At 44.6% G+C, this 27982-nt stretch overlaps 1 protein-coding gene across 12 annotated transcripts in view; it reads right to left on the bottom strand.

The window, feature by feature from the left end:
- The window catches only part of tead1b (TEA domain family member 1b), a 166970-nt gene that overhangs the window by 37386 nt on the left and 101602 nt on the right, over positions 1–27982 (bottom strand). For 7 of the 12 annotated variants that reach the window (XM_060940967.1, XM_060940962.1, XM_060940968.1 and 4 more), the window contains exons 3-4: positions 13502–13566; positions 8248–8478 (exon numbers count right to left, since the gene is read on the bottom strand). In XM_060940967.1, the coding sequence (XP_060796950.1) occupies positions 8248–8478; positions 13502–13566 (296 nt within the window). The remainder of the gene's footprint in view (positions 1–8247; positions 8479–13501; positions 13567–27982) is intronic. The other 5 variants (XM_060940970.1, XM_060940972.1, XM_060940971.1 and 2 more) reach the window with 3 other exon arrangements.

The following is a 27982-nucleotide window of genomic DNA, read 5'->3' as shown; positions in this document are numbered from 1 at the left end:
AGAATGAAATTTAAAAGGGAAATTCTGATTTCCAAATGACAAATAAATGAAATTTATCCAAGAAATTACCAAAGGATGAAGGAACTGAAAACTCAATTGCAACAATTACATAGCATTATACTGAGGCCTACAAGTTTTTAGCAAGAAAGACCAGCCTATCAACATGCTCTGGCTTTAAACATGAGCGAAGGCAGGTCACAGCATTGCCTCCAGTGCTAAATAGTCTGTTGTTCCGACATAGTTGGCTTTTCTCTCTCACCTCAATCTGTTACCTACTCTCACGCTATCACTCCTTGAAGAAGAAACCGCTGCACTGAAGCTCTGCGCACTTGGCCAGTGTTGCCAGATGCTGCTGACGTTTTCCAGCCCAAAATATGTTCAAAACCCGTCAAAATGCACTTGAAACCGCTCAATCTGGCAACACTGCTGGCTGGCTTGCTTGCTTATTTAGGCGGAGTAATGAAACCTTACATGCGTCGGTTCGCCCCCTAATGGTTTGGCGGAGTACTGGTCAAAAAGTGCTTGATCAGATATGCAGCAGAGCCCGCATTTTAAATGGAAATAAATCGCGATTTTCATTTAATTTAATCGTGGCAGCCAAAATCGCAATTTTCGATTAAATTCGTTTAACTGTGCAGCCCTAACTCCCAGTGGTCATTATCCATGGCAATCAGCCCCATGACCTCCAGGCACTCATTGATTCAGGGACTGACAGAAACCTGATCTGCTTGACCACCGCCAAGCGCCTGGGGATTCCACTATTGGCTCTGAACCCGTCCCTCACTGTCCTGACCCTTAACGGTACTGGTCTGACCACCATCTCCCATAGAACAGCCCCGGTCACCTTAAGAATTTCTGGCAACCACTCTGAATCCATCCAGTTTTTTTGTCATGAGTAATCCCCATGTGCCCATAGTTCCTGGTCTGCCCTGGCTAACTCTACATAACCCCATGTCAACTGAACTAACACCATTTTAGGATGGAGTCAATTCTGTTTATCGTCATGCTTGAGATCTGCCCTCCTCACGCCGAACTGTTCCAGCCCACCATTGGTGAATATCCTGACCTCTCTAATGTGCCTCCCGAGTATAATGACTTAAAACCTATGTTCAGCAAGTCTCAAGCTGTTTCCCTCCTCCCCATAGGCCCTATGACTGTGGAATTGACCTTCTCCCTGGGACTGCACCACCTAAGGGGTGACTTTACTCTCTCTCTCCTTCTGAAAGGCAAGCCATGGATAAATACATCACCAAGTCCTTAGCAGCTGGAATTATTCATCCCTCCTCTTCTCCTGCAGAGGCAGGATTCTTTTTTGTGGAGAAGGACAAATCCTTGCACCCTTGCATTGATTACCGTGGGCTAAATGACATCACCATCAAGAACTGTTACCCCCTACCTCTCATGTCTATGGCGTTTGAGTTACTCCAGGGAGCCCAGATTTTCACCAAGCTAGACCTGCATAATGCTTACCACCTTGTGAGGATCAGGGAAGGGGACGAATGGAAGACAGCATTTAACACCCCCCACGGGCCACTACGAATATCTTGTGGTTCCGTTCGGCCTGACTAATGCTCCCACGGTTTTCCAGGCCCTCGGTAATGATATCCTGAGGGACTACCTTAACATTTTTGTTTATCTGGACGATATATTGATTTTTTTTCCCCGCTCCCTTGATGAACACCGCACCCACGTCAGGCAGGTCCTTCAGCGACTCTTGGAAAATAAACTCTTTGTTAAGGCCGAGAAATGTGAGTTCCATAGAAGTTCTGTCTCCTTTCTGGGTTTCACCATCTCCCCCGCACAGATTCAGATGGACCCCCTGAAACTCAAGGCAGTTGCTGACTGGCCCACCTCGTCCTCTCGGCGAGAACTCCAGTGGTTTCTTGGGTTTGAGAATTTCTACAGGCTATTGATCAGGAACTTTAGTACGGTGGCTGGACCCCTCATGGCTCTAACTTCCACCAAGGTCCCTTTCAGCTGGGAGGTAGGGGCTGAGAAGGCGTTCTCCGAGCTCAAACGAAGGTTCACGTCAGCACCTATACTCACCATTCCAGATCCGTCCTGGCAGTTTGTGGTTGAGGTTGATGCTTCAGAGAAGGGGTGGGGGCCATATCATCCCAAAGATCGGCTAGTGACAACAAGCTTCATCCTTGCTCCTTCTTCTCTCATCGGCTCTCCCCCTCAGAGAAACTATGACGTTGGCAATAGGGAACTGTTGGCCGTTAAACTGGCCCTGGAAGAATGGAGACATTGGTTGGAGGGGTCAGACCTTCCCTTCATCGTATGGACAGATCACAAGAACCTTGAATACCTCAGGACTGCCAAGCGCCTCAATTCTCATCAGGCCCGATGATTTCTCTTTTCTTGCTTCAAGTTCACACTTTCCTTCCACCCAGGCTCTAAGAATGGTAAGCCCGATGCCTTGTCCAGAATGTTCTTTCCCCTCCAGGAGGAATCGACCTCCCCTGAGACCATCCTTCCTCCACAGTGCCTGGTGGGGGCTGCTCTGTTAGAGGTGGAAACCCTGGTCCAGAAGGCCCATGAGCAGGACCCAGGGCCCAGTAATGCACCTCCTAACCATCTTTTTGTTCCTGTTTCTGTGCGGGCACAGGTGTTGCAGTGGGGTCATGGCTCCAGAATGGCGTGCCACCCAGGAGCAGCCCAGACTCTGGCACTCATCCGACAACGTTTTTGGGGGCCATCCATCAAGGAGGACATCCAGAGGTTTGTGGCAGCTTGCGACATCTGCACCAGGAACAAGACGAGCAACAGACCCCCTGCCGACCTGCTGAGATCCCTTCCTGTTCCCCACCGGCCCTGGCCACACATAGCCCTGGATTTCGTCACAGGACTCCCCAATTCAGGTGGCAATAGTTGTATCCTCACTGTTGTCGACCATTTTTCTAAAGCTGTTCATTTTATCCCTCTGACCAAGCTTCCCACCGCCAAGGAGACCGCCGAATTGCTGATACTCCATGCTTTCCGTCTACACGGACTCCCCTCAGACATCGTATCAGCAGAGGTGGAAAAACCCGGGTGCAGAAAGTAAAAACCCTGCCACATTTTTGCTCCAGCCAATTCAATGAACCAGCTGATCCTAATTACCACATCCCCTAAGCCAGGTTGATGAGCTAATTGGTGAAATCACCTGTGTTGAGAGCACAGGCAGAAGGAAAACCTAAGCAGGACTTTTACTTTGTCAATCCAGTTTTTCCACCTCTGCATATCAGACCGTGGACCCCAGTTCTCTGCCCAATTCTGGAAGGCTTTCTGTAAACTCATTGGTGCTTCTCGCAGTCTGCCTTCAGGTTTTCACCCTCAGACCAATGGACAGATGGACCGGGCCAACCAGGAGCTGGAAGTGGCCCTCAGGTGCATGGTGTCCAAGGATGCTGCCTCCTGGAGCAAAACCCTTCCTTGGATAGAGTACACTCACAACTCCTTACCCACCTTTTCTACAGGTCTTTCCCCCTTCCAGTGCTCTCTGGGTTACCAGCCACCACTCTTCCCTGTCCAAGAAGTCATCGTCGCCATGCCCTCTGCCCAGGTGTTTGTGCACCGCTGCAGGAGAACGTGGGCATTGACCAGGAAAAAGCTCCTACGTTCTGTCAAGATGTTTAAAGAGCAAGCTGACAAACACCGCTCGGCAGCTCCCATCTATCAGGTGGGGCAGCAGGTAATGCTCTCCACTCGCCACTTGCCCCTCAAGATGGTCTCCCGCAAATTGGCTCCCAGGTTCATAGGACCTTTCCTCATCTCCAAGGTTATTAATCCCTGCTCTGTAAGACTGTCTCTGCCTGTAACCATGCGCCATATTCACCCAACTTTCCATGTCTCCCAAGTCAAACCCCTTGTCTCCAGTTCCCTGTCCCCATCCTCCAAACCCCCTCCTCCCCCCAGGTTCATAGATGGTGGTGAGGTCTTCACTGTCAAGAAAGGTACGACGCCGAGGCAGAGGACTCCAATACCTGGTCGATTGGGAGGGGTATGGTCCTGAGGAGAGGAACTGGGTTTCTGCCAGGTTCATCATGGATCCCACCCTCATCACGGACTTCCACCAACAACACCCTGAGGCACTTTCTAAGGCGCCTGGAGGCGCCCGTTGAAGGGGGGGTACTGTCGCAATCCGGTCCAGTCCATCCAAGCCTTAGATTGTGGGACTTCCATGCCGACTCCAGGACGGGAATTCAGTCCTGCCTTGCTGAAGGCCATTTCCTGAAGTGGCACTCCCACACCTGCTACCACTCCTCTCCCATCAGCCAGGGCTTTTTAAGAACTGTTTGGTGCTATTCCACTTGCCAGACTGTCTCTTGTAGACTTTCCTCGCCTCGCTACAGCTCATTGGTATTGTGTCTTCTTGATTCCCCCTGCCTGAATTTCTCCTTTTTTTGTCAAGTCTTTGTCCAGTTTTTTGTCCCTGTTTTTGCCTGCCTGTTCTTTTGAATTGTCTTTTGCTACCTCTGCCTGGATTTCCCTTGTCCCTGTGTTCATCAGTTTTTATGAAGATTTTTCTGTCCTGTTTTTTGTCCCTGATTGTGTCTACCTGCTCCTCTGTGTTTCTGACCTCCTGGCCTGTTTTTTTTGACTACAGATTTTTGCCTGAGCCCAACTCTACCTTTTGCCTTTCTGCCATTTACCGTATTTTCCGGACTATACGTCGCTCCGGAGTTTAAGTCGCATCAGCCAAAAAATGCATTATGAAGACGAAAAAAACATATATACGTCGCACCGGACTATAAGTCGCACTTTTCTGAAGGGTTATTCTATCCATAGAATCTGTGATTGTATCTGATAAGCGGCGCGTGGTTACTGCGCGACTGCATTGTTTATTTAATAAACGAACAGCTGAGCAGTGATAACGCGCCCTTTGCCCTGTAAGTAGCCTAGTCTGATTATTTTAAATATCTACTACTATCTTTAATACTATCACTATCGTTATTACTAATAGCCTATATTATTATTATAACTAATATTAGTAGCCTATTACTGATGCGTTAATCAGTTTGCTTTTAGAATATTTTTACCGGTAGGGCTTATTATCGCCCCATGGCTCTTTCATCTGTGTTATTAAAGCTGTAGTCATCATCGAGGAGAGTCATTCTTCATTTTTGTCGAATTTTATTTCATCAAATCAGAGGTCAAGTAGGCTATAGGTATATCATCTCCAAAGACAGGTACGGTAGTAAAAACAACCGTCTAGTGAAAAAAAAAAAAACAACCACCGCTTTTAAATCCCCTACTTAAATCCTTAAAATGAGTCATTTAACTCATGTCTTGTGTGATCTGATCTCCAATGGTGAAATAAACCGGTTGTGATGAGTACAGTCTGTTATTTTAGAAGATAAATGTAATATATAATTTAATATATAGACTAATAAAAATTAATATTTTATAATATATCACGAAATATTACTGTCTGTAACTGTTTGTCACTAAAGCGTTTTCTAAGATCATAATGTCTGATATTATTATTATTATTATTATTATTTTACACACACAATAAGCGCATGTGCGTAAAGTTATAGGAAACCATCCCCCGCCTTTTTTTTTTTTGAGTCGCCGGACCCACCCACCTCCTGCGTTCTGGGACCTCCCACTTCACAAATTAAGCACTGCCTAAAATCACTACATAACTTATTTAAATAACTATAGGCCTATCATTAATAATAAAACACAGGTCAATCAAGTTTATCAAGCTGATGATTTCACTCCAAATCAGCAAATCCATTGAATTCCTCATCCTCGGTGTCGCTTCTGAACAACTCTGCCTCTAGCGGCAGATGAAGCGCCGTTTCCTCTTCTTCTGCGTGGCTGTCGTCAGACTCAGCATCAGCTCCAGTTATTCCGCGGTGAAAAAAAAAAAAAAAAAACATATATACGTCGCACCGGAGTATAAGTCGCATGGCCAGCTGAACCATGAAAAAAAGTGCGACTTATAGTCCGAAAAATACGGTACTTCTTTAATGAAGTTTTCTCTTTACACTGCCTGTTTTCTGAGTCTGCTCTTGGGTCCTCACTTCACCTCAGCTTGCCACCCCTGACACATTATCAACATATAGGTATAAAATAAGTGTTGCCAGGCGAGATTTGTTTTGCCTGACAACACTTGTTCAAGTTCATATGGGCCAAATGAAATGCATTCGGCCGAGAGGCCTTGAGGTGACGTTTTGAAGAAAACAAAGGGGATGTAAACATTTGCACATACTGTATATCAGGAATCATCAATTTATTTTTTGGGGGGATGGGGGAGGGGTGCTCTTTTGCTTCATATTTCAATCAAATCATCAGATGCACGATTCCCACAGTATTTGTTAAAGGTCATTTAAGACCTGTTTGTGAATCAGAAGTCCTCTCCACATTACTCATCCCTAGTTATTAGGAAACGCATGTTTTATTTTCTTCGTGATGAACGATATAATCATGTTTAACAGCTTTTCGTACCTGATGAAATAAGAACTGTTCTTAGTAGTCAACTTTTGTGAGACACCAGACATTTGAACCTTGCTGTAACTGAATCAAGATCGATACTGAGGTTTAACTCAAACGTCGTAGAACATTCAGGATCAGACAGAAAGTCATGAGCTGAGCCATCTTAAAGGAAGATTTGCAGCTGATGATATGGGAGCTTTAGATCATCATGGCCACCTTTCATTACAAACTATCCCCCCGAGAGCAGCGCCGTAATGACTGTCATTTCACTCAACATGTCTCGGATAAAGGGACGCCGGGACAGTTTGCTCTAATGCACTGGGAGCCGGCTCGAATTCTTCCCTGCTTCTAATTTGCTTTAGATGAGAGGAGACAGAAAGCCATACAAAAGGCGGACTGCTTCTAGTCAGCAGCCGCCGGTGGCCCTGAAAGATCAGCCATTCACAGTGGAGAAACACACACACAGAAAGAGAGAGACAGAGAGAGAGAGAGGGGCACTCATGCATACACTCATACAGGGACACAAATGAAGGGTCATTAATCCTTCTGAGTAAACTGGGAACTGTGGAAAAGTGTGCCAGTCAAAAGAGTTTGTCATCTCTTTACATGGAGTGGGGAGAGAGAAAGGAGAAATGGACAAAAAAGAAGGACAGCGTTGAAGAAAAGTCAGAAAGAAGGCTGACGTACTTCAAGGTCACCAAAGGTGACCCGTTAAATGACAGGTCAATTTATTATTAGATTATACATTGTATTGTACAAAAGGCTTTTAAAAAAATCAGAGGTGGCCTTTAGAGGAAAAGGGGTTGGGATGAAGTATGAAGGGTGTGTGCGTGCGTGCGCGCGCGCGCGTGTGTGTGTGTGTGTGTGTGTGTGAGAGAGAGATGTTGAGAGGGGGATGGGGTGGGGGGATTTCAATAGTTTCATTAATGCAGCATGAGGTAAGCATTTGACAGCCAGAAAAAAAGAGGACAAAGAGAGAGAGAGAAAGAGAGAGCGCACCCAAGAGAACTTCATGTTAAGCATGCGAGTGGCTCTAATGGTCCATCTTTAGGCCCGATCTCTCCACAGAGAGTTGAGGAGGAAAAAAAAAAAAAAGGATGACTTCATTACAGCCAGGAAAGCAGGCGAGTCTGCATCGAAATCCCAGCCTCGGGTTGCAAAGGTCACGCCCATGAGCGTGAGGTTAAGCTTAACTGCTGACCGTCTGACTTCTGACCTCAGCAGCTCACAGCCAGCGCAAGCGCTCTGCCAGCATACCTCCGAACATCTACGCGCTGCAGAACATCACACTCACTCACTCGCACACACGCAAGGTCATGCAAGCAAGAGTCATCAGCTTTGATTCCTTGAATTCTGTTTGGAAGCTATAAATATATTCTTTGCCCCAAATTTCCCAAATTTAGATGAAATCCAGTGTGCTGGATTTTTTACTCCCCTCTACCCACACTGCATTGCCTGTTCGCTATTCAGGTCAGCTTTATAAGCTAATAATAAAGGCACTTGAACTATACTCGGACTACAAAGAGGTCCCGAGGGTTATGTAGCTTCAAAGCAGATGCACTTAGTGGTCAGTGAAGGCACAGCAGCGTAAACAGTCATTAACAAAAAGAGATACTAATCTCCAAGAGGCCGCAGTGTGTGTATGTGTGAGAGAGGGAAAGGGGTAAAGAGAACGTAGAAGTGAATTATACGCACTAAAGCACACACACACACACACGTTGACATGCAAAAGGTTATAGGTTAGAGGAAAACCGGGTCAATGTGGAAAACAGGAAGACGGCGTGGCAACCACAGGGCCGAAAGCAGAGAAGCGCATACCTTTAGCTTGGAATGAAACTCGCGAGATTTCCGCCGGGCAAGAACCTGAATGTGACTAGACACCTGTGGGGTCAGGGAGCGGGGGAGGGAAGACAAAGGAAAAACACAGCCTGTAACCATAGTGATGAAATCCCCCACCCCCACGACGGGGGGCGGAGTCAGACCTACCTTGATGGCGGCTTGGATTTCACGAACTTTCTTTCTTGCTAAGACCTGTATGTGACTAGACACCTCCATTTTTTGAAAGAAAAACAAAAGAATACAGAAAAGTAATTACACCTTTTTTTTTTCCACCATAAGAATACTCAAGGAAGGATTTAACAGCAGGGCTTACTAGGAAAGAAGAGAAGCACGGCCCAAGCTCAAAGCCACCAGCCGCACCGGCTTGGATTGCCCTCGGCTCTTAAGTGAGCTGATTAAAGAGGATGCAGGCTCCTTAAGCACATTAAGAAACGGCAGATGTGCTCGACTGCACGCTGAATGAGAATGGGCATGTCTAGCAGCCTTTAGGGACTTTAGCGCTTTACCTAGCGGCCTGTGTCGCTCGCACTTCTGCTAAGCGCTGCGTCACTATGATTGGGGAGGTTGCGTTCCAGAGGAAAGGGAGGAGGATGGAGAACTTGGCGTGTTAATAACGGCTGCCAGTCAACACTCCAACGCCACAAAGTCGCTCGCACATATCCGAGTGGTGCGAGTGCTCCTTTGACCTTTCCAATTTAATTACAGCAATCACTTCAGCTAAGATGGAGCTTATGCAAATCAAATTAGGATGTAATTGTGGTCATGTTAGCACATCGTTGTAATGCTGTTACCTCGCTCTTTGCTTGAAGTACTCACCGAAATGACATTTTAAACCATTAAAGGAATAATCCGGAGTGATATGCTTTCCAGGTCTATTTTCGCATTATTGGGAGTGCATACGTTGAGTTGCTACCACAATCACGTCAATCGGATGTGTTTTGAGACAGTTCGTTTTTTGCGATTTCAACCGGAAAGCGCTAACACGGCAGTGCGAGGGGCATGTCTTTTTGCCGATACAAAACGCTAGTTTTAAAACCATTGCAAAGCTCAAAACAACATGACAGTTCTGTGGAAGTGAGTAGAGGGTTCCTACAAACAAAACGAAGTGTCCCTGGCTCTGCAAGTGCAGGGACAGAGAGTGTAGAAGAGTAAATACAAAGCCAGTACCTTACCTGAAGTTGTTCCTCTCCAGATGCCATCTTCAGGGGAAAGTCCGTAAAAGTCGAGTGCGGGATGGGCTCTGCACTCGGCACTCGACTTTTACGGACTTTCCCCTGAAGATGGCGTCTGGAGAAGAACAACTTCAGGTAAGGTACTGGCTTTGTATTTACTCTTCTACACACTCTGTCCCTGCACTTGCAGAGCCAGGGACACTTCGTTTTGTTTGTAGGAACCCTCTACTCACTTCCACAGAACTGTCATGTTGTTTTGAGCTTTGCAATGGTTTTAAAACTAGCGTTTTGTATCTGCAAAAAGACATGCCCCTCGCACTGCCGTGTTAGCGCTTTCCGGTTGAAATCGCAAAAAACGAACTGTCTCAAAACACATCCGATTAACGTGATTGTGGTAGCAACTCAACATATGCACTCCCAATAATGCGAAAATAGACCTAGAAAGCATATCACTCCGGATTATTCCTTTAAACTTAGGCTACATCCACATGACAACGGCAACGAGATTTTATTTAAAAAAATATCGCGTCCACATGGGCAACGGATCAGTAAAATATTAGGTACGTATGGCAACGCAATGCTTGCTGAAAACGATGCAATACACATGCCACACCTCTACGTACGCTGTAAGACGGTCCCATCGGAGACACCAGAACAATAGAAGAAGTAGGACGCATGCGCATAAACCCCTTCTTCTACCCGGCGTGAAGCACTCATAGGAACAAGCACACAACAACAACAAGAAGATGGCTGCGACTACGCGAGGAAATCGTGCCTTCTGTGTGTACAAATTAGTTTTACTAGTGTGCATAGTTTTATATAACTTAATTTTCTTATTGTGTGTGAACATTTTGAAAAGCATTTTTATATAATTTATATAACTTTTTATACTGTGTGAACATTTTGAAAAGCAGTCTTATCCAATAAAAAAAGAAATTCAAGAAATGGTTCAGTTACTTGCTTATTTAAAAGAAAAGCTGTATACAAAAGTGAATGCAATGCAGTGGTTCATACAAAACAGCGAGAGTGCTGCTTGTTCTAGTCATGTGGTTGTGACGTCATCGTAAACAAATCCGTTCTACTCATCCAGACGATTTCGCAACGGCGCCGTTGCCAGATTTTTCCACTCTGGAACCCATTCTCGTTTTGGGGCACCCAAAACGCCGGTGCCGTGTGGACGCCAGGCCGAAACGATAAACAATTTTATCAGATTCACCTGAATCCGTTGCCGTGTGGACAGCCTCTTAATCTATGCAGGAAAACAAACGGTCTAATACTTTAATGACCTGAGAACACTTCTCAATAAAAAGGTACGAGTCTCTGAATTAATAAACGATTTGAAAATGCCATCCAAAACAGCTAGCTGGATCGTTATCTAACTGCTTGTAAGCTAGTTCGCATCAATTTTCACAGTGGGATTTGAGTATCGGGTCTCGATTTGCATTTTTATATCAGCTATTTATTCTATCCACATTCACTGGATATGAGCAATCGTACACCCTGATTGGCTAATTCACTACTAGGATACCAGCTCACATCCTTGACTTGCAAGTGACGTCAAAACAAAATAGAAACCTGGATGCTGGCCATGTTGGTGGAGATACAAATGCGGGGTCAAGCGACATTCCATACAAAACAGGCACGCGTGTGCAACTCTCTTTGTTTTTCCACTGCTTTAAGCGTTCTTTTAGCTATGCCATATATCTTTGTGCTGTATATGGTTGTGGTCACAACAGTACTCGTGACCGTGGCACGTTCCGATTTTTTAGAATTCCGTCTGCGATTCGGAAAGAGGGCGAAGAAACTCTGAGGCTTAGTACGGAGAGGAGACGAGGGGATCAGGACACTTCATCCAGTGACCATTTTGTCCAATAGTTAAGACATTTCATCCAAAGCCTTTTTCAGACGCACTACCAATTATTTTATATTTCAGGTATTCCGGTGTTCACGAACGAAGCCCCCGTGAGAGTGCTGCTCCGCGCCTAAAGATTTAATATGATCCAGCCGGCTTTAAAAATTAATAACTCGTCCAACGGAACTTGCAGCAAAGCCAAATTTTACAGGCACCTCCCTCTAAGACTCCCCCCTTGGAAAAAGCACAGTCTCGGGTTGGTAGGACCGCGCCTCGGCCCAGGATTTGCGAATGAAGCCCGCGCAAGAGCGCTGCTTGGCGCCTAAAAATTTAATACGATCCAGCCGGTAACATAGACACGCAAGCGACCAGCCTGCAATGACAAGGGAGTTAAACTCATACCAGGGTCTGCAAGTGGCTGACGTGGTTACCCCCCTTAGTACGCTCTTTAGTGTCGAAGCGCACATACTATGGCACTCATTTGCTTTACAAAAATGTTTTGCTTCGGTCAAATTCCATTGAGAATTCCTCCTTTTTTTTGAAAAAATAAATACCTGAAATATAAAATAGTGTGTATGAAAAAGGCTTTGGACAAAATGTCTTAACTATTGAACGAAAAGGCATTGGACAAAATGACTTGTTTTCGTACTTGACGGTCGATAGAAGCGTCTTATCAGAAAAGTCTGCCTTTTTTCAATAATATGGGTCAAAACCACACATATCTATCTTCTCTTTGTATCGAATCTTCGCTCGATCATTCAAATCATGGTAATACCGAGAAAATTCAGCATTGTTTACAGACACGCTTTCAGCGGCTGCCATTTTAGTTGCTTTGTATATCCGCCATCATGGCGGACGCTCATGACGTAGCACATTTTGATCATGTGGTTGCAAGTAATCTATACTGTGAGTAGAGAAAAACAAAATGGCGGAGGGTGTTGCTGAATCAACCGAGGACGAAATAAAAACTGTACTCAAAAACAACAAAATATGGAATGAAAATATTTGATGGTACGAACAGATCGCTTTCTTTCCCCCCAAGAATTATTAGAGCATTTTTTCACAAATTGCTACGGTCATTTCGCCGGTTTGTTTACATTCTAAGCGGAAATGATTTTTGGACGTCGGACGTTTTGTATAAAGTTTTTACTTATTGAATGTGCAGGAAAAAAAAAAACCCGCTCGGTTTCTCAAAATCTAGTGAATGTGGATAGAATAAAACTCAAATCTCATCATACACGGCTTATAGCCGACTCGGTGCTACGCGCCTCATCGGCTATCAGCTCATGTACGACTCGATTTCGTGGAATAACTGCTATTTATTTAACATTAACCAAACTGGAATCAGGAGACTATTCGTGACTAAGAGAAACAAAGTTGTTCTGTGTCGCCTAATGCTTGGTTTTGGTTTGATTTGGGTGTGGGATGATGGACACGTCCGCTCCTTGGAGTGTCGCAGATGTTCTCCAGCAATAAAGCAGCTGCAGAATAAAATGAGCACAAATGTCACAGCTGATTTTCTTCAGTTTGACAAAGTAGCTTCAGCGTTGTTAATGACTTTTTATTAGGAGTTCAGCTGTTGCTTAACTATTTTAAATCATGAGTTTGTAGCTTGACAAGTTACAGCGAGAAACTACTGGCTGTGTCCTCCTTACTCCTTATCCCCTACACTATGTAGTATCCACGTGCACGATGTAGTACTCGAAGATAAGTAAACACAGGCTTTAACAGGTAATGAGTCTCTATCAAGACTGACTCAATGACTAAATGTGTAGAGTGATTTTTTTTTCCACTGTGAAAGAAATTTCTTTATTGCTATTTTGTCTTTGAGCGTGTGTGTGTGTGTTGGCCAGAGCCCCAGTTCAGCATCGTGCCATCATGCAGCTGAATAAAAAAGCCTGCTGGAGGAGTATCTGCATAGTACTCCACTTCCAAGGTCACATCAGTCCATTTACTCCCAGCCAGGGCATGCAGCAAAGCTCCATGCGACCGTGTTTGTGCATGTGTGCAGAAAATGTTTATTTTATATCAAAATGCTATGCGAGTCTATTTATAAGGATATATAACAGTGTGTGTGTTCAGCAAGAGTGTGTGTTGGCTGGGTACTAGAACCTGCTCTATACTCCGTTATGCAGAAGCTCAGGCAGCAGGCAGGCACGCTCAACAGAAATGGCCTTCCTCTGTTAGCGCATGCGGCGCTGCTTCTTACCTGCTTCCTCGTCCTCGTCTTCCCAGTCCGCAGTTTGATATATCTGGCAATCAGCTCGTTCCGACCTGAAAGTGAAACAAAGCGAGAAGATGACGCACTGTTCGTGATGCTCGTCCTCACATACTCTTGACCAGATTCCTGTCTCTGTATTCGGCCTCGCTATGCGTATTCTTCATTATGACCAGCGCACGGGGCTGTTTTCTGTCCCCGAAGCAAACAAACATGTGTCATTTAAATGCAAACGCACGCCACACGTGGTATTAGCATGAAAAAAAGCCGCGTGACTCTATAGCCTTTCAAATTAATCTAATTTAAGGCCAATTTCTTCAAAGCCTCACATCGTGAAAGGAAACAGATCCCGACATTCATACTGTTACAGCCCATAATGGCAAAGGAAATATGTCCATTTAACGCAGTGCTGTTCTCGCTAAATTATAATTAAAGCATGGCTTTGTAGTGATTTCCAATTAATGGCAGCTCCAAACATTCTTCTGCCCTCGCCTCACCTCTAATTGCCCATGCGAGGCACAATGACCCCTGCTTAGCCTTTTCATATGTTAATAACATGCCGCCACCTCAAAACTATTACGCAAATTATAGGTACAGAGCCACTAATTACGTGCCCAGCTGTACCCAATAGTCGCCATCGAACTGTTGTTTGCAATTCTAAAATCTGGGCCAGTGTAAGATAACCAGCTTTTAGAAGCAGGCACAGTGTGAACGTGGACTACAAGGTTTACTTTAACATAAAAATATTAAGCTGTTTTTTGATCCTGTGCTGGAAATCGTTGAGCTCAGGGGTCAGGACATTGAACTGACGACTTGAAAAAAATACTGTAATAGAGCTGATCAAGGGGCGTGGCACGGTGGTGTAGTGGTTAGCGCTGTCGCCTCACAGCAAGAAGGTCCGGGTTCAAGCCCCGTGGCCGGTGAGGGCCTTTCTGTGTGGAGTTTGCATGTTCTCCCCGTGTCCGCGTGGGTTTCCTCCGGGTGCTCCGGTTTCCCCCACAGTCCAAAGACATGCAGGTTAGGTTAACTGGTGACTCTAAATTGACCGTAGGTGTGAATGTGAGTGTGAATGGTTGTCTGTGTCTATGTGTCAGCCCTGTGATGACCTGGTGACTTGTCCAGGGTGTACCCTGCCTTTCGCCCGTAGTCAGCTGGGATAGGCTCCAGCTTGCCTGCGACCCTGTAGAAGGATAAAGCGGCTAGAGATAATGAGATGAGATGAGAGCTGATCAAATATGGGGGGGGAATCGCCTCAATGAGGCTGTAGCTCATACCAGTCATTGTTGCTGCGTGCAAGTTTGAAATCTGATCAATCCTGCGGGAGGAGTAGCGATTTTTGAGAAATTGCATATGACCCCTGAGTAGCTGCATCCATGGCAGGTGGCGCCACCTGGTGAACAACTCTTGTTGGAAGATGTCTTTAGAGTCTTCTGGGTGAGTTGCAGTTGAAAACATCCTAACAGTTTACGAACAGTAGCGTTTAATGTGATGAGTCACCCAAAAATTTCAAATACCCATAAAATGTTAAATATGACAGGTGGCGCCACCGTCTTGACAATTTTTATGCGCACCCACCTGGGGATCATTGTATGCGAGTTTGATCAAAATCTGATCACTCCTGTAGGAAGAGTAGCGATTTTCCTGAAATTGCACGTGACCCCACTGTAGCCTCATCCATGACAGGTGGTGCCACCTGGTGAACAACTCTTGTTGGAATATGTCTTTAGAGTCTTCTGGGTGAGTTTCAGTGAAAACATCCTAGCAGTTTACGAAGAGTAGCGTTTAATGTGACGAGTCACCCAAAAATTTCAGACGCCCATAAAATCGTAAATATGATAGGTGGCGCCACCGTCTTGACAATTTTTATGCACACCGACCTGGGGAACATTGTATGCAAGTTTGATCAAAATCCGATCAATCCTGTCGGAGGAATAGCGATTTTTGTAAATTGTGGACGGACGACGCGCAATCGCAGAAGCTCGTCCAGCCTGGCCTACAGCCGGATGAGCTAATAATAATAAAAACTGGGCGAAGTTCAGCATCTCTAGTTTTCTAAACATGAACTAGTTCGTATCTGTAGCAGACTCTCTGCTACGGCTAATAACATACACGTATTTAAATTATTTAGCTGAAGACAGTTCAGACCAGAGATATTAGAGACACAAAGAAAGGGAGGATAGATCATGTATATGGAAGGGAACATTCCATATGAGTTTGATCAAAATCTGATCAATTCTGTAGGAGGAGTAGCGATTTTTGTGAAATTGCATATGACCCCTGTCTAGCCGCATCCATGGCAGGTGGTGCCACCTGGTGAACAACCCTTGTTGGAAGATGTCTTTAGAGTCTTCTGGGTGAGTTTCAGTGAAAGCATCCTAGCAGTTTACGAACAGTAGTGTTTGGTGTGACGACTCACCCAAAAATTTCAGACGCCCATAAAATCTTAAATATGACAGGTGGCGCCATCGTGACAACTTTTATGCACACCCACCTGGGGAACATTGTATATGAGTTTGATCAAAATCTGATCACTCCTTTAGGAGGAGTAGCGATGTTCCTGAAATTGCATGTGACCCTTTATGCGATCACACGTCGTCTGGCCACGATTTACAAAAATCGCTATTCCTCTGACAGGATTGATCGGATTTCGATCAAATATACTGAATATGGACTAGAGTGTAGACTTCAGTACAGATGCTGCTAGCTGTGGAAATGCTACGGTGTGTGAAATGAGGGCGCACACACACACGAGCAGGCTGCAGCCTCTGCCGGCTGTGCACAGGGTGAGCTCACGGTGTTCAGGTGGGCTAGATGAAAGCCAGTAGGGCTTGGTAATGCCTCTTGAGCTTCTGCCATTACACACCTGTCGCGTGAAAAAGAAGCTCTCTGTATCTGTGTGTGTGTGTGAGAGAGTGTGGGCACTGCACTTCACCAGCTAAAGAAATACCACCTTACCGTCAAGTACTGATATTCACACACTCCACAGCTGTGCTCTTTGCTTAACAAATAGCTTTCAATCAATAAGGTATTAAATATTAATACATCTAACAGATCACAATCTGTTAAAATGATATAAAAACTTCTGTAAATTGTGGGTGCGCGTTCAGTCTTTATCTGCTCAATCACAAAGTCAGAATTACCTTTCAGGTAAAGACAAGCCAAAAATAAATAAATAAATAAATAAATAAATAAATAAAACACCAACAACAACAACAAAAAAAACCCCACGCCACTTACGGCCCCACCCGACAGGTGTGCACTGCTGCCTAGCCTCAGGCCCGTGTGAGTTTTGGATGAGTCAAAGTACGGGGGCGGTCTCGCCTACTTCTTCGTTAAGGCTGTACCAACAGTCATGTGACCCACGAACAAATAAACAGCATCTGGGAGATCTGCAGTTCCAGCCCACCACCCCAGCATGTCTGCACTGTAATCTCTCCCAGATGAAGCCGAGGCCCTTGCCACTTTCAATAATTCACACACTGTGTACACATAACATGACAATAAGGCCCATTCATGCAGACGCCCCATTCCTAGATCAAAGCTCACAATCGGCCAGCTGTAAGCATGCTTACTGCTGAATAATTCATTCTTTTCACCGGCTTATAGAGGAAAAAAAGCCACCACGCTCAGCGGGACCGGGGCAGTGTGCTTTCTTTCCTATGTTTGCAGTGCAAAACAACACTGGCACAAAGAAAAGTGCACAAAAAAAAAAGAGGCAGGCCAAATTCAAGGCCTCCAAATCCCCTGCCACACAAGCTACCCCCCAAGAAGTTTAGAAGGAGTAGTTCTGTACGTCTTATAAGCTAATCAGCACTAGTGTTTTATTTAAGAGGAGGGTAGAGCCATTACTTGTGGCCCAAGCTGCCCTTGCCCCATGGAGATTTCTTAATAAAAGTATTAAAAGGAGGCATTTCGATGACCCTGGCATGTTAATGCCTTAACTGTACTCTATATTAATCATGACTACTAAACCTCACTGATGTCCAAAGGAAAGTTATGCGGCAAAGTTAAAGGAACTTTTTTTTTTTTAAGGAAATACAATAAAAAAAAGAGAGAAAGTTTTCAAACCGTTAATCGACAAATGAGGCAGTCCGGGTCTGACAATTTAAATTTAGACTTTTAGGCTTGTAATCCTGTTCAAATTTGGGTAGACATCCTGACGTTAGTCCCTATTGCTTCCACATGTACTTTTTAAAAACTCCACAGCCCCGGTCCTTGTTATTATTCCATGCTTTCCAGGCACTTGGCAGAGGAAAAGACATGTAGCTGCTTTCATCTGCGTATTTCGTTTGTAAGGTACATATTAGCATCAGCCTTGCTAATAAGACAGATTTAGCAGCCAGCTTGTTGTATCGCTACACAGTACCTCCTACTAGAAGGGACAGTGATTAAAAATGGACTGAGCCAACTCCTATTAAGATCCATCAGGTGGGGAATTGGTTAGGACGTCGGCCCGTAAAAGAGACCCTGTCACTTAAAACAGCAGGGGAAGGATTAGGTATTTATGAGGTTACCCCAAAGATTAGAGTCCTAGCTTTTGGGAGACAGTGAAAGTGTTTGTCCACTCTCTTTGGTAAGGGGAAAAAGTTGCTGTATCTGAAGAAGTAATGGTGGTCCGGAGACATATCAATAGTCCTCAAACGGCAGTGGTCCACAATGGAGCCTTGAGGCACCCCCACCACCCAGATTAGCCTCCAGCAGCTGACTTCTCTTTCTATTAGAAATAAGAGCTCTACCCCCTTTCTGAGGCTGCTGGACTGCCTGCCTTTCCATACTCCCTGCTGAGGGGCTTTCAGAACACCTTCCGCGGTGTAGAGACTCCCTCAGCCTTTACCCTATATGCACCGAAAGAAAACCTCAAAGCTTTCTGTACTTGCATTGGAGGTGGTTTTAAATCCAGCCGCTTGGCAGGCAGAGGCTCCTTCTCGAAACTAGGTGGAGCACTGATTATCTGCACGGTTTGAGGCTGAGATGTGGAAGTCAGCTGAGTGGGGGGATAGCTAACTGCTTTTATTGAAAAGTTCCCCCTTTTTCACTTTATCCCTCCCTGCCTCCCGGCTTGCCTCTGTCCAGACCCTCCCTCAATCAGGAGGGTTTACACAGCTGCTCAGTCTGCACAGCTACCCTTGACTACCCCCATCGCAGCTCTTCTAACCTCCACCCCCTGCTGCTTGCAGTGGAGGCCAGCATGATTTACAACATATTCACTTTCCACTGGCACTTTCTGACCATGTTCCATCACACTCCTTTCATTTGGGGGACGATTTCAACTGGCCTGCTTTTAATTCACTCCTCAGTGAGTTATTTCCTCTGGGTTTTTTTTATTGCTTCTTTCTCAGGATCGCCCCAAACAGTCCAACTGGCACAGCCTGAGCAGTTTTTGAACTTTTATTTCAAAAGCATAAATTTGTAATCTTAATTAATGTGTCTAGACGCGCCCACTATTTGAGGTCTGCTCCAAGATCCCAAGTCTTAAACTGAAGTGCCACTAAATGGGCAAGTCATTACAGTAAATAAAAGAGAAAATGTGTCATATTATGCACTTCATAATCACCATCATGTCACTTAAAGGACTGCTGTTCAGCTCCAGATTTGGGTTTTGGGAATAAATTGGTGGTCCAGAAGAGCTACAGACTTGTCCCCTGGATTAAGCAACACGTGGCATGCCCCTCCTTTTTCCTCTCAGCCGCAGTCCTCTCCACCATTGCCAACACTAATATCCGTCTTCCACTTAAAGAGGATGAAGAAAAACTACCATTGATTCTGCACCGAGGGAAAGGGGAGCAAATACGGTCCCATCTTACTCCCTACCGTCACAACAAAGCAGAAATTATTTGATCAGGGACAGACTTCAGTGATACAGCATCCTCGTTTACTTACCATTTACTCATTCGAGCATTTTTGTTACATTATTTGACGGCTAACCCCGTTGCTCTGCAACCTTATTTTGCAAAGTACTTATTTCCTGGAGCAGCAGTTTTTTTTTAACGGGCAAGACCATGCTCACATCTGGCCCAGCAATGATGTCAGTACTAGCACAGGGTGAGTCAGCCAGCGGCACTTGCACATATGCAAGGCATCTCTTCATGTGGCTTTTTTCCTTGCACAGCACTCTGGGGCACTAGAGGTAGTTTAACAAAATGTGCAAAGCTCTGGTTGATCTCAGCACCACATCCAAATCTGACGTTAATTCTCATTAGATTGTAACTTGGTAAGTGTTACTTGTGACAGAGGAACCACAATTGCAATTTTGCCTGTGCTTAACCTTAATTAGCCCCCATGAAAACTCAACATGCCCACTGGACATAAACTATGTGCAATTATCTGGGACAATGATGTAGACCTTGGGCATTTTTTTTTCCCAAAAAAGAGAAAGCCTTTAGCAGGATCTCTTGGTAAAATGTGTGCATTAATGGGAAAAAGAGTTGTCAAGGTTTTGCTTAGTTGTCTGTTTGTAAAATAGGACATTACACCAAATGTCTAGAGTGTACGTGTACAATAAATCCAAACAGGAACATTAAGTCAGTTTGGTTGTTCACAGTAGAGGTGGCTGTCCTGTTCCAGCATGGGGTATCAAGCCCAGACAATACCCCTGCTTTCCTGTCATGTGTGATAGATGACTCAAGGGTCTTGGGCTTCCATTAGCATTAGAATGGACTAAACCAACAATATGGAGGCATTCAGGCAACCTCCAGACTCCAAGGGTCACTGGCAGGGTTTGGAAGCCTGAGAGTATTGGTGTTTGAAGGTGGATAGGAAGCCTTTTACTCTTGTGAACAAGAGAGAAACAATACTAGTGAGGATGAGAGGCCATTTAGAAAGAAAACAAAGGAAAGTGCTTGTGCCTCGGAAGCTGAACAGCACAGAGATCGAGATCTTCAAGTTAGCAAATGAACTATCATACTGCAGACCAAAAAAGTATTCAGGAATTTCCGCAACAAAACCTTTTCTCCAACATGTTGCAATTCACTTCATTTTATGTCGAAAGCCTGCGCACTTTAAACAAGTCCCACATTTGACCCACATTTATAAAGCTTTTTAGAATAAAAGTGAGCTAAACCAGCCAGCTCATCTACTTAATCAAATTCAGAGTGACTAGGAAAGCCGAACTAGAGGTAAGAGCCCTTGTTCTGAGATGCATGGTAAATTTGACCTCTTGAATAAGTATGACTTAAGAGGTTTTGGAGGTTAGCGTGTGCCGCTCTTAGTCATAATTAGGGGAAGGGGAACAAGAGCTCTGTGAGCCTGACCAATGAAATTCATTTAGAAACTGCACTGGATCACAGCTGCCGAGCCCAACATCTGACTCCTACCAACCAGCTGTCAATTATGGCTAGTAAGCTCCCAAATGCTGGGGCCCCAGGTTTTAGAGATGACCAACTCTGAGAATGGCTTCAAGGCCAAAGTCACCACACCCAGTGCTGTGGCAGTCACACCCACACCAGCCTTTCTTTTTGGGTCACAATGCTGCACTCTCAATCACCCCTGCTTTTACAAGCTCAAGGTTCAAGCCTATATGTTTTGCAAAGTGACCTGGTGAACTCGGGGCCTGTTGGGAGTTGTCGGTCTACTCAGGCCGTGGCCCCTGTGCCATCTGCTGCTCGCTGTGTGGAACAATGTCTTGCAATGTCTCAAATACACACTCTGTTGTCTTTTCTAACCATAAGCTGTCTCTTACTAATGCACAGCCAGTGTTGTCTTTTCCTGGATGGACTAAAACCATAACCATGGTTGTTGTTTTTTTGTAAATAACATTTAATGTGTTTATTCTGCAATTCCCAAAACTATTTCTAAAAGCATCTTAATGATTCCTCAGAAACGCTTCACACTAAAAAGACAAGCACCAATAGCCTATACTTATATATTCTGTTGTGTTTTGTCTCAAAGGTGCCCAGGGGAAGGTGAGTTGCTTTAGATTAAAGGGAATGCTGCATGGAACAAAATCCACTTCCGGAATCACTTGAAACTAGACTGATTCGGTGCATTTCACCTTTAATCCCTGTGCCTTCCAACCTTCCAATGGCCCACAAAGCAGTAATTCTTCGCCAATCTTCAACCGCCCAAGAACTCAAAGCAAAAAGGGAGAAAAAAAAAAAGCAACAAAACCACTTCAATTCAATACAACCACACATCAACCAAAAGATGAAGGCTGGTGAGAAAATACAACACAAGTTTCCTCTGATTCTCGACACAGAGGAAGCAAATTCAAAAAGCTCGCACCTGTGGTCTCGAGCTAGCAGAGATCAGAAAGTACTACATGCCAGAATGAAACCGCTAATGTTTCACATTATGCCATCACACCTACCGACTATATACGCCACTCAATCACTGTCACATGAACGCGCTGCTCTTGTGCAGCAAATAATGGTGTGGTAGGCTAGTCGAATCTGCCAGTATTCACGCTTACCACAGCAGTGAGGCAGCAAGCTGTGAGGTGAGCTTTCTCCCAGTCACGGGACCTCCTGATAAAGGTCGGAGAGCAGTTACTTATGAGATAACTTACTATAAAATCAAGTCGAGAGTCAGTGTTGGATTTAAGACTTAATAATAGCACATCCATCTTATGAGTCACACTTGACTGCACATCATTTCAATTCTCTATTAAAAGACACTTAAGTGTAATGAATACCCTTTTAAAAATCAATACAAAGTTTCCAAACACAAAAATGGAATCGATAGTTAACTCCCGGTGACCTGGATTAGCGCTAAAAGCCTGATTTATGGACGCTCAGGTGGACGAAGAGTATCGGGAGGCTGGCGATTAATGACGTGCGTCCATTGTGCAAACAGACGAGCCAACAGCACAACTCTGCAGGTGCTCACCCCGAGCCTTCTCGAGACAGAGCGGATTACATTAGACGACCTCTCATAAATCCCCAGAGTGCGGCAGCAGGTGGGGAGGGGATCTGACTCGGCCATGTTTGTCCTTTCTCTCTCCGCTCCTCGGTGTGTGTCGGCAGAGCAGAAGCCACGCCGACCTCGCTGAATCTGCACAAGCTCCCAGAAGGCCAATTAATGCAGCCAGTCCTCCATGGCCTTGCTCTATCAATTAAGAAGCGCAAGTGCATCATCATCATCACATACATTACTGCTGAGGCAGGTCTGGTCAGGGGGTGGGAAGAGGCTCTTTCGGAAAAAAGCGACAGAGAGAGAGAAGGAGAAATGCAAGGCAGTAATGAGGAGTCCCAATAGGGCCAGAGAAATGGAGGAACTCAAGTCCTGCTGATGTGTGAACACGCCACCAACTAGCGCCTCCCAGCACGCACACAGTCAGACGCAAGGTTAAATCAATATTTTCAATCTCTCAGGATCAATCCTGCATCTGAACATGAAGAGAAACCTGTTAGCAGTCACCAATATGTGTAAATGAAAAGCCAAACTTCATGACCCTGATGCATTGTACACACACACACACACACACACCCTTTCAGTTCCTGCTCTGGTTCTTCATGCTCCAGGCCTCAATCAATCTCAAACTCCCTCAGCGAGCTTCACGGCTGCAAATTGCAAGGGAATTTCCCCCTCTACTTAGCATTAAGTACCATTCCAAATCAAACCCTATCCCTGTAAAAAGTCGCAAAAACTCGAAAGCGGACATCTCAGTAGCGGTTTAACATTCAGCGATCGAGAAGCCGAAACATACCGGGGAAGTAAATCGATCCGGAATCCCTTCATTTCAATTACAGCCAATCGTTTATTTCGGTAGACTATGTCTTTAAATTGTACAAAGCGCCCTGCTTTAGACACACAAAAACATCCAATTGGAGCCGTGCAACCTGAAACCAGTTGCTGAACAGACTGTCTGCTCTGCTGGATTCACTCCACAGCCTCTTAAACACTAAGCGACGCTCCTTCGCTCCTGCTTTCCTGCTGACCTGCAAACACAGATCATACAAATCCTAGCGAAATCGAGTACAGAAATGTGGTAAACAGCCGTTGTCTTCGGTTTCTTAGATTTGCGCCAGTGATTAATGTTTACAGTACGAATTAGGCCATAGATTACAAGGAATAAGGACAAAACAGACTGCCAATATAAGCAATGCCAGTGCTGGTGAAAGTCAAGTCCAGCCTGAAACACATTAAATATATTTATATATGTGATGTGCTTAGTGATTATACTGATAATTCTTTCTTGGTGCTGCATGTTCGTTTTAGTCGTTGCCTGCTGAAGTCAGAGGACATTGGATGTTGTGAGCACAGTTACAATTAATTATTCCACGAAATCGAGTCGTACATGAGCTGATAGCCGACGAGGCGCTTCCTTGGCCGACGAGGCGCTCGTCGGCTATCAGCTCATGTACGACTCGATTTCATAGAATAATAGTTTTATCCTATCCACATTCACTGGATTTTGAGAAATAGACCGTTTTTAAAATTAAAAAAATTTTTTTTGCAAATTCGATGAATAAAAACGTTATGCAAAACGTCCGACAATCATTTCCACTTAGGCGGGCTTCTTAAAAACCTATCAATGGCTGCACGAATTGACTTTAGTGTTGTTGTTTTGGGTTTTTTTCCTTGCTGTTGTGCCGAGGTATAGAATAGCTTTCGACGTTTATTTAATTCTTCCTTGGCCATTTCAGTTATGCGATTTTCAAACTTCTTTGAGGTTTTGAACCAGTCTAAAGAAAAAAAAAATTTACTGCTTAAAGATGAGATGACGAATGTCAACAAACCGGCAAAATGACAGTAGCAATTTGTGAAAAATGCTATAATAATTATAATTCTTGAAAAAAAAAAAAGACACGTTCTTACCATCAAATACTTTCATTCCATATTTTGTTGCTGCTTTTTTCTTTGTTGTATTTTTTTTGGCGTTTTGTTTTCGAGTAGTTTTTATTTCGTCCTCGGTTGGTTCAGCGACACGCTCCACCATTTTGTTTTTCTCTGCTCACGGTATATGAGCTGATAGCCTGGTAGCAGAGTAGCCAATCAGAGCGTGCGATTGCTCCTATCCAGTGAATGTGGATAGAATAAGAGCATTTAATCATAGTCAAGGACCTCAAAGATAAGAGATAACACTCAGATTTTGCTGTTCGCGCCCAAAAACAAAAGCCCGTGAGTTGGCCTAGTGGTTAGCATGTCTGCCTCTCGACCGGGAGATCGCAGGTTCTACTCGTGGTCGGGTCATACCAAAGACCATCGTAAAAATGGTACCTACTGCCATCTGGCAAGGCATGTTGCAATAGAGATGTGAGTAGGGAACTCAAACTCTCGTGGTTACCAGAGGACTGACCCCCCACTGTCACCTCAGCTGTATTGAGGTATTTCACCCACGTGACCAAGTCATGTGATGCTGCCATTTTGGACGGCACGGCTCGAATCAGTTTGAATGCGAGGAAGGTGACAAATGAAAAACATAAAAGAAAAAGGAGCGAGATGCAGAAAACACCTTCACTATCCAGCGACGTAGGGCATTTACAGGGCGAGCAGAGGGAGAGGTATTTGCAAAAATTGAGGTTAGCAGGCTTAGAGAACGACGTTTACCTGCTTCCACCAGGATTGTTCACTGACGTACGGAAGTACACGAAGCCCTCGTCTTTACCTGACTTCGGCCCACATGATCTGTATACCTATGTCGTTAAAAACCCATCGCCATACACAGGTATTGATCTGAAAGCGTATAAAAGTTTGGATACCTCCAAATATTTTGTGTCAGGCTGGGTAACATGCCTACATCAGCGGGTCGTCCCTGGAGCCGGTGGTCGCCATCTTATTACAGCTAAGGTTTGTTCACATTTTCATTTACTTTCGGTCCTCAGGATAAACAAAATGTTATTAAATGTCATTGAAATAACTTCTTCGTCTGTTGAGACATGGCCCGTTATAAAATTTGCTGTTACCAGGCAATGACCAAGAACTGTATTTTTAGGGTCGGTGTAGTTGTAGCAGTGTATTAGCAACTAGCTGTTAGCACTAGCTAATGTCAACAACATCATAGCTGGTATGTTACTGTAGCAATGTTTACGTTCAGTCATTTGGATGACTGTTAAAACCTTTCAGTCTCAAGTTTTTCCTTTACTGGATTTGCTAGTTTACTGAGCTAGCGCACGCTAGCCTGCCGGCAGCCGGCGCGCGCTAGCTCAGTAAACTAGTAAATCCAGTAAAGGAAAAACTTGAGACTGAAAGGTTTTAACAGTCATCCAAATGACTGAACGTAAACATTGCTACAGTAACATACCAGCTACTGTTGTTGACATTAGCTAGCTTGACGTTCAAAATGGCGGACACCGGGGCGTCACGTGACCCTGTGACGTCAGGTGAAATACCTATCGAAATGGAGATTGACGCCACACCAATACGTCTTAAAGAGCTGGTTAGTACTGGGACAGGAGACTGCCTGGGAAGACCAGATTCTGGCATGAGAGGGACTTTGACCCAAAAACAAAAGAGCTTCTTTTCTCACTTACCATCTTTCAGTGACATTCAGTGTCATATTAATTAATGAGAAATCCAATCTACAAGTAATGGAAATGTTGGTGCAGATGTTGGACTCAAAGTTCCGGAAAGCAATGCAGCTGCATAATGTCACAGCAGAGACTTGGCTCGGCTGGTTAACGATCTAATGAGATGATGAGCACGGTGAACATGAAAGCTGAAGCTATGGGAATTAATCTGTTTGAGAAGAGTGTACCGATGGGGAGGTGAGAGAGCTGGACAGAATAAAGGACTAAAGCGCTGCTGCATCGCCTTCTTTAGGCAGAGACGAAGGGAGGACGAAATAGCACTGGCACCACTATCAGCGGTGTCATGATTATCGTGGGAAACGATTAACCAAAGTGAAAACAGACAAATATGTCGATGAAGGAAGTTTAAACTAAAAGGCGAAGTCTTTCATTACGAAATATCATCAGCAGTGTCCAAGATTTATGTTGAATATAAAAATTAATATGCAGATCATTCAGGCTGGATTTTCCTTTAAAGGGGAACTGAAGGCAAATTTTTTTTTTATCATCAAAATTCTATTTCTCTCATTTTATTAAATATAGGAATGCATTTCTGATAGCAGGTGGCACGGTGGTGTAGTGGTTAGCACTGTCGCCTCACAGCAAGAAGGTCCAGGTTCGAGCCCCGTGGCCAGCGAGGGCCTTTCTGTGCGGAGTTTGCATGTTCTCCCCGTGTCCGCGTGGGTTTCCTCCGGGTGCTCCGGTTTCCCCCACAGTCCAAAGACATGCAGGTTAGGTTAACTGGTGACTCTAAATTGACCGTAGGTGTGAATGTGAGTGTGAATGGTTGTCTGTGTCTATGTGTCAGCCCTGTGATGACCTGGCGACTTGTCCAGGGTGTACCCCGCCTTTCGCCCGTAGTCAGCTGGGATAGGCTCCAGCTTGCCTGCGACCCTGTAGAACAGGATAAAGCGGCTAGAGATAATGAGATGAGATGAGATTTCTGATAGCTGTTTTGTCACTGCTATAGCAAGTTATGAGTGTTTGAAATATGCTCTGTAATATATCGGTCCATATGTCAAAGCAATGGTCGTAAACAAGATTTGTTGAGACCTGTGCTAGACGTCGTAGGACGGAAATAAAACGTACAGCGGGAATCAAAGTGACCAACATCTGCCAAAAGACGCGCGCGCCCTCTTTCGAATGCTGATGTAACCAAGCCGGAAGTTTTGTTTGTTTTGATAGCAAATCAGGAAAGTTTGAAAAAAGTAGGCAGTAATCGTCATTTAAACTCGTTTTTGTGCAATATTTCGTTTGGAAAACAGTTTTCAAAGTGGCAGCACTGACACCTGGCTGACACTTCACGTTTCGAAGTCTTGCACAAGTCTCGTGAAGATCACGCGGATAAGCGACGCCTGTCGTGGACCAAACGAACTAAATTCAACATGGCTAAAAACCAAATAGGCCGATAAGTATAATATTTAAATGCAATTAGTTGCCAATACGAGTCACGATATAAGGTTACTAAAATCGAAAGCGTAATTGAACAACACGTTAATTAAGAAATAAAGCAAGTTTAAAAATGACTTCAGTTCTCCTTTAAGTTTCACTGCTACATCAATGTGTTTCTTGTACACGGTCATTTACTTGATAAAGACAAAAGACTAAAGTACAAATGTTTTACACTCCTAGGTCAGTTGGAAAGTTCTCTTTATCTTCTGTCGATTTTGCCGAGTTTACGTGATAAGTGCGTGCAGTTTTGCTAATAGAGCAATACGAGATTCCCCAGCACATTCCATACTGATGAGGAACCCGCGTGAAGTTCGAAGCCGCAGGTTTCTCGCAAAGTAAAAGGCCAGACAACGGTCTTCTGGGAAGGGAAAACAAGTAAGCCTTATTTTTTCTTGCTCTGGAATTCATTAGGAGACTAGCGCTCAGACAGGTCATATTTTTACCCATGTCAAAGGCTAAAACTGACTGAGGATTGAAGAGACAAAGTCTTTCAGCTCCGTGGCTTACAAACATCTTTTGAGAAAAAAGGTTGTCAATAAGATTACATCTCACAGGGTAACCGAACAGCAGATAC

This window comes from Neoarius graeffei, chromosome 15, assembly GCF_027579695.1.
Source record: "Neoarius graeffei isolate fNeoGra1 chromosome 15, fNeoGra1.pri, whole genome shotgun sequence".
Lineage (NCBI taxonomy): Eukaryota > Metazoa > Chordata > Actinopteri > Siluriformes > Ariidae > Neoarius > Neoarius graeffei.
The sequence above is the reverse complement of the archived record's forward strand: the minus strand, read 5'-3'. Positions and strand labels throughout refer to the sequence as shown.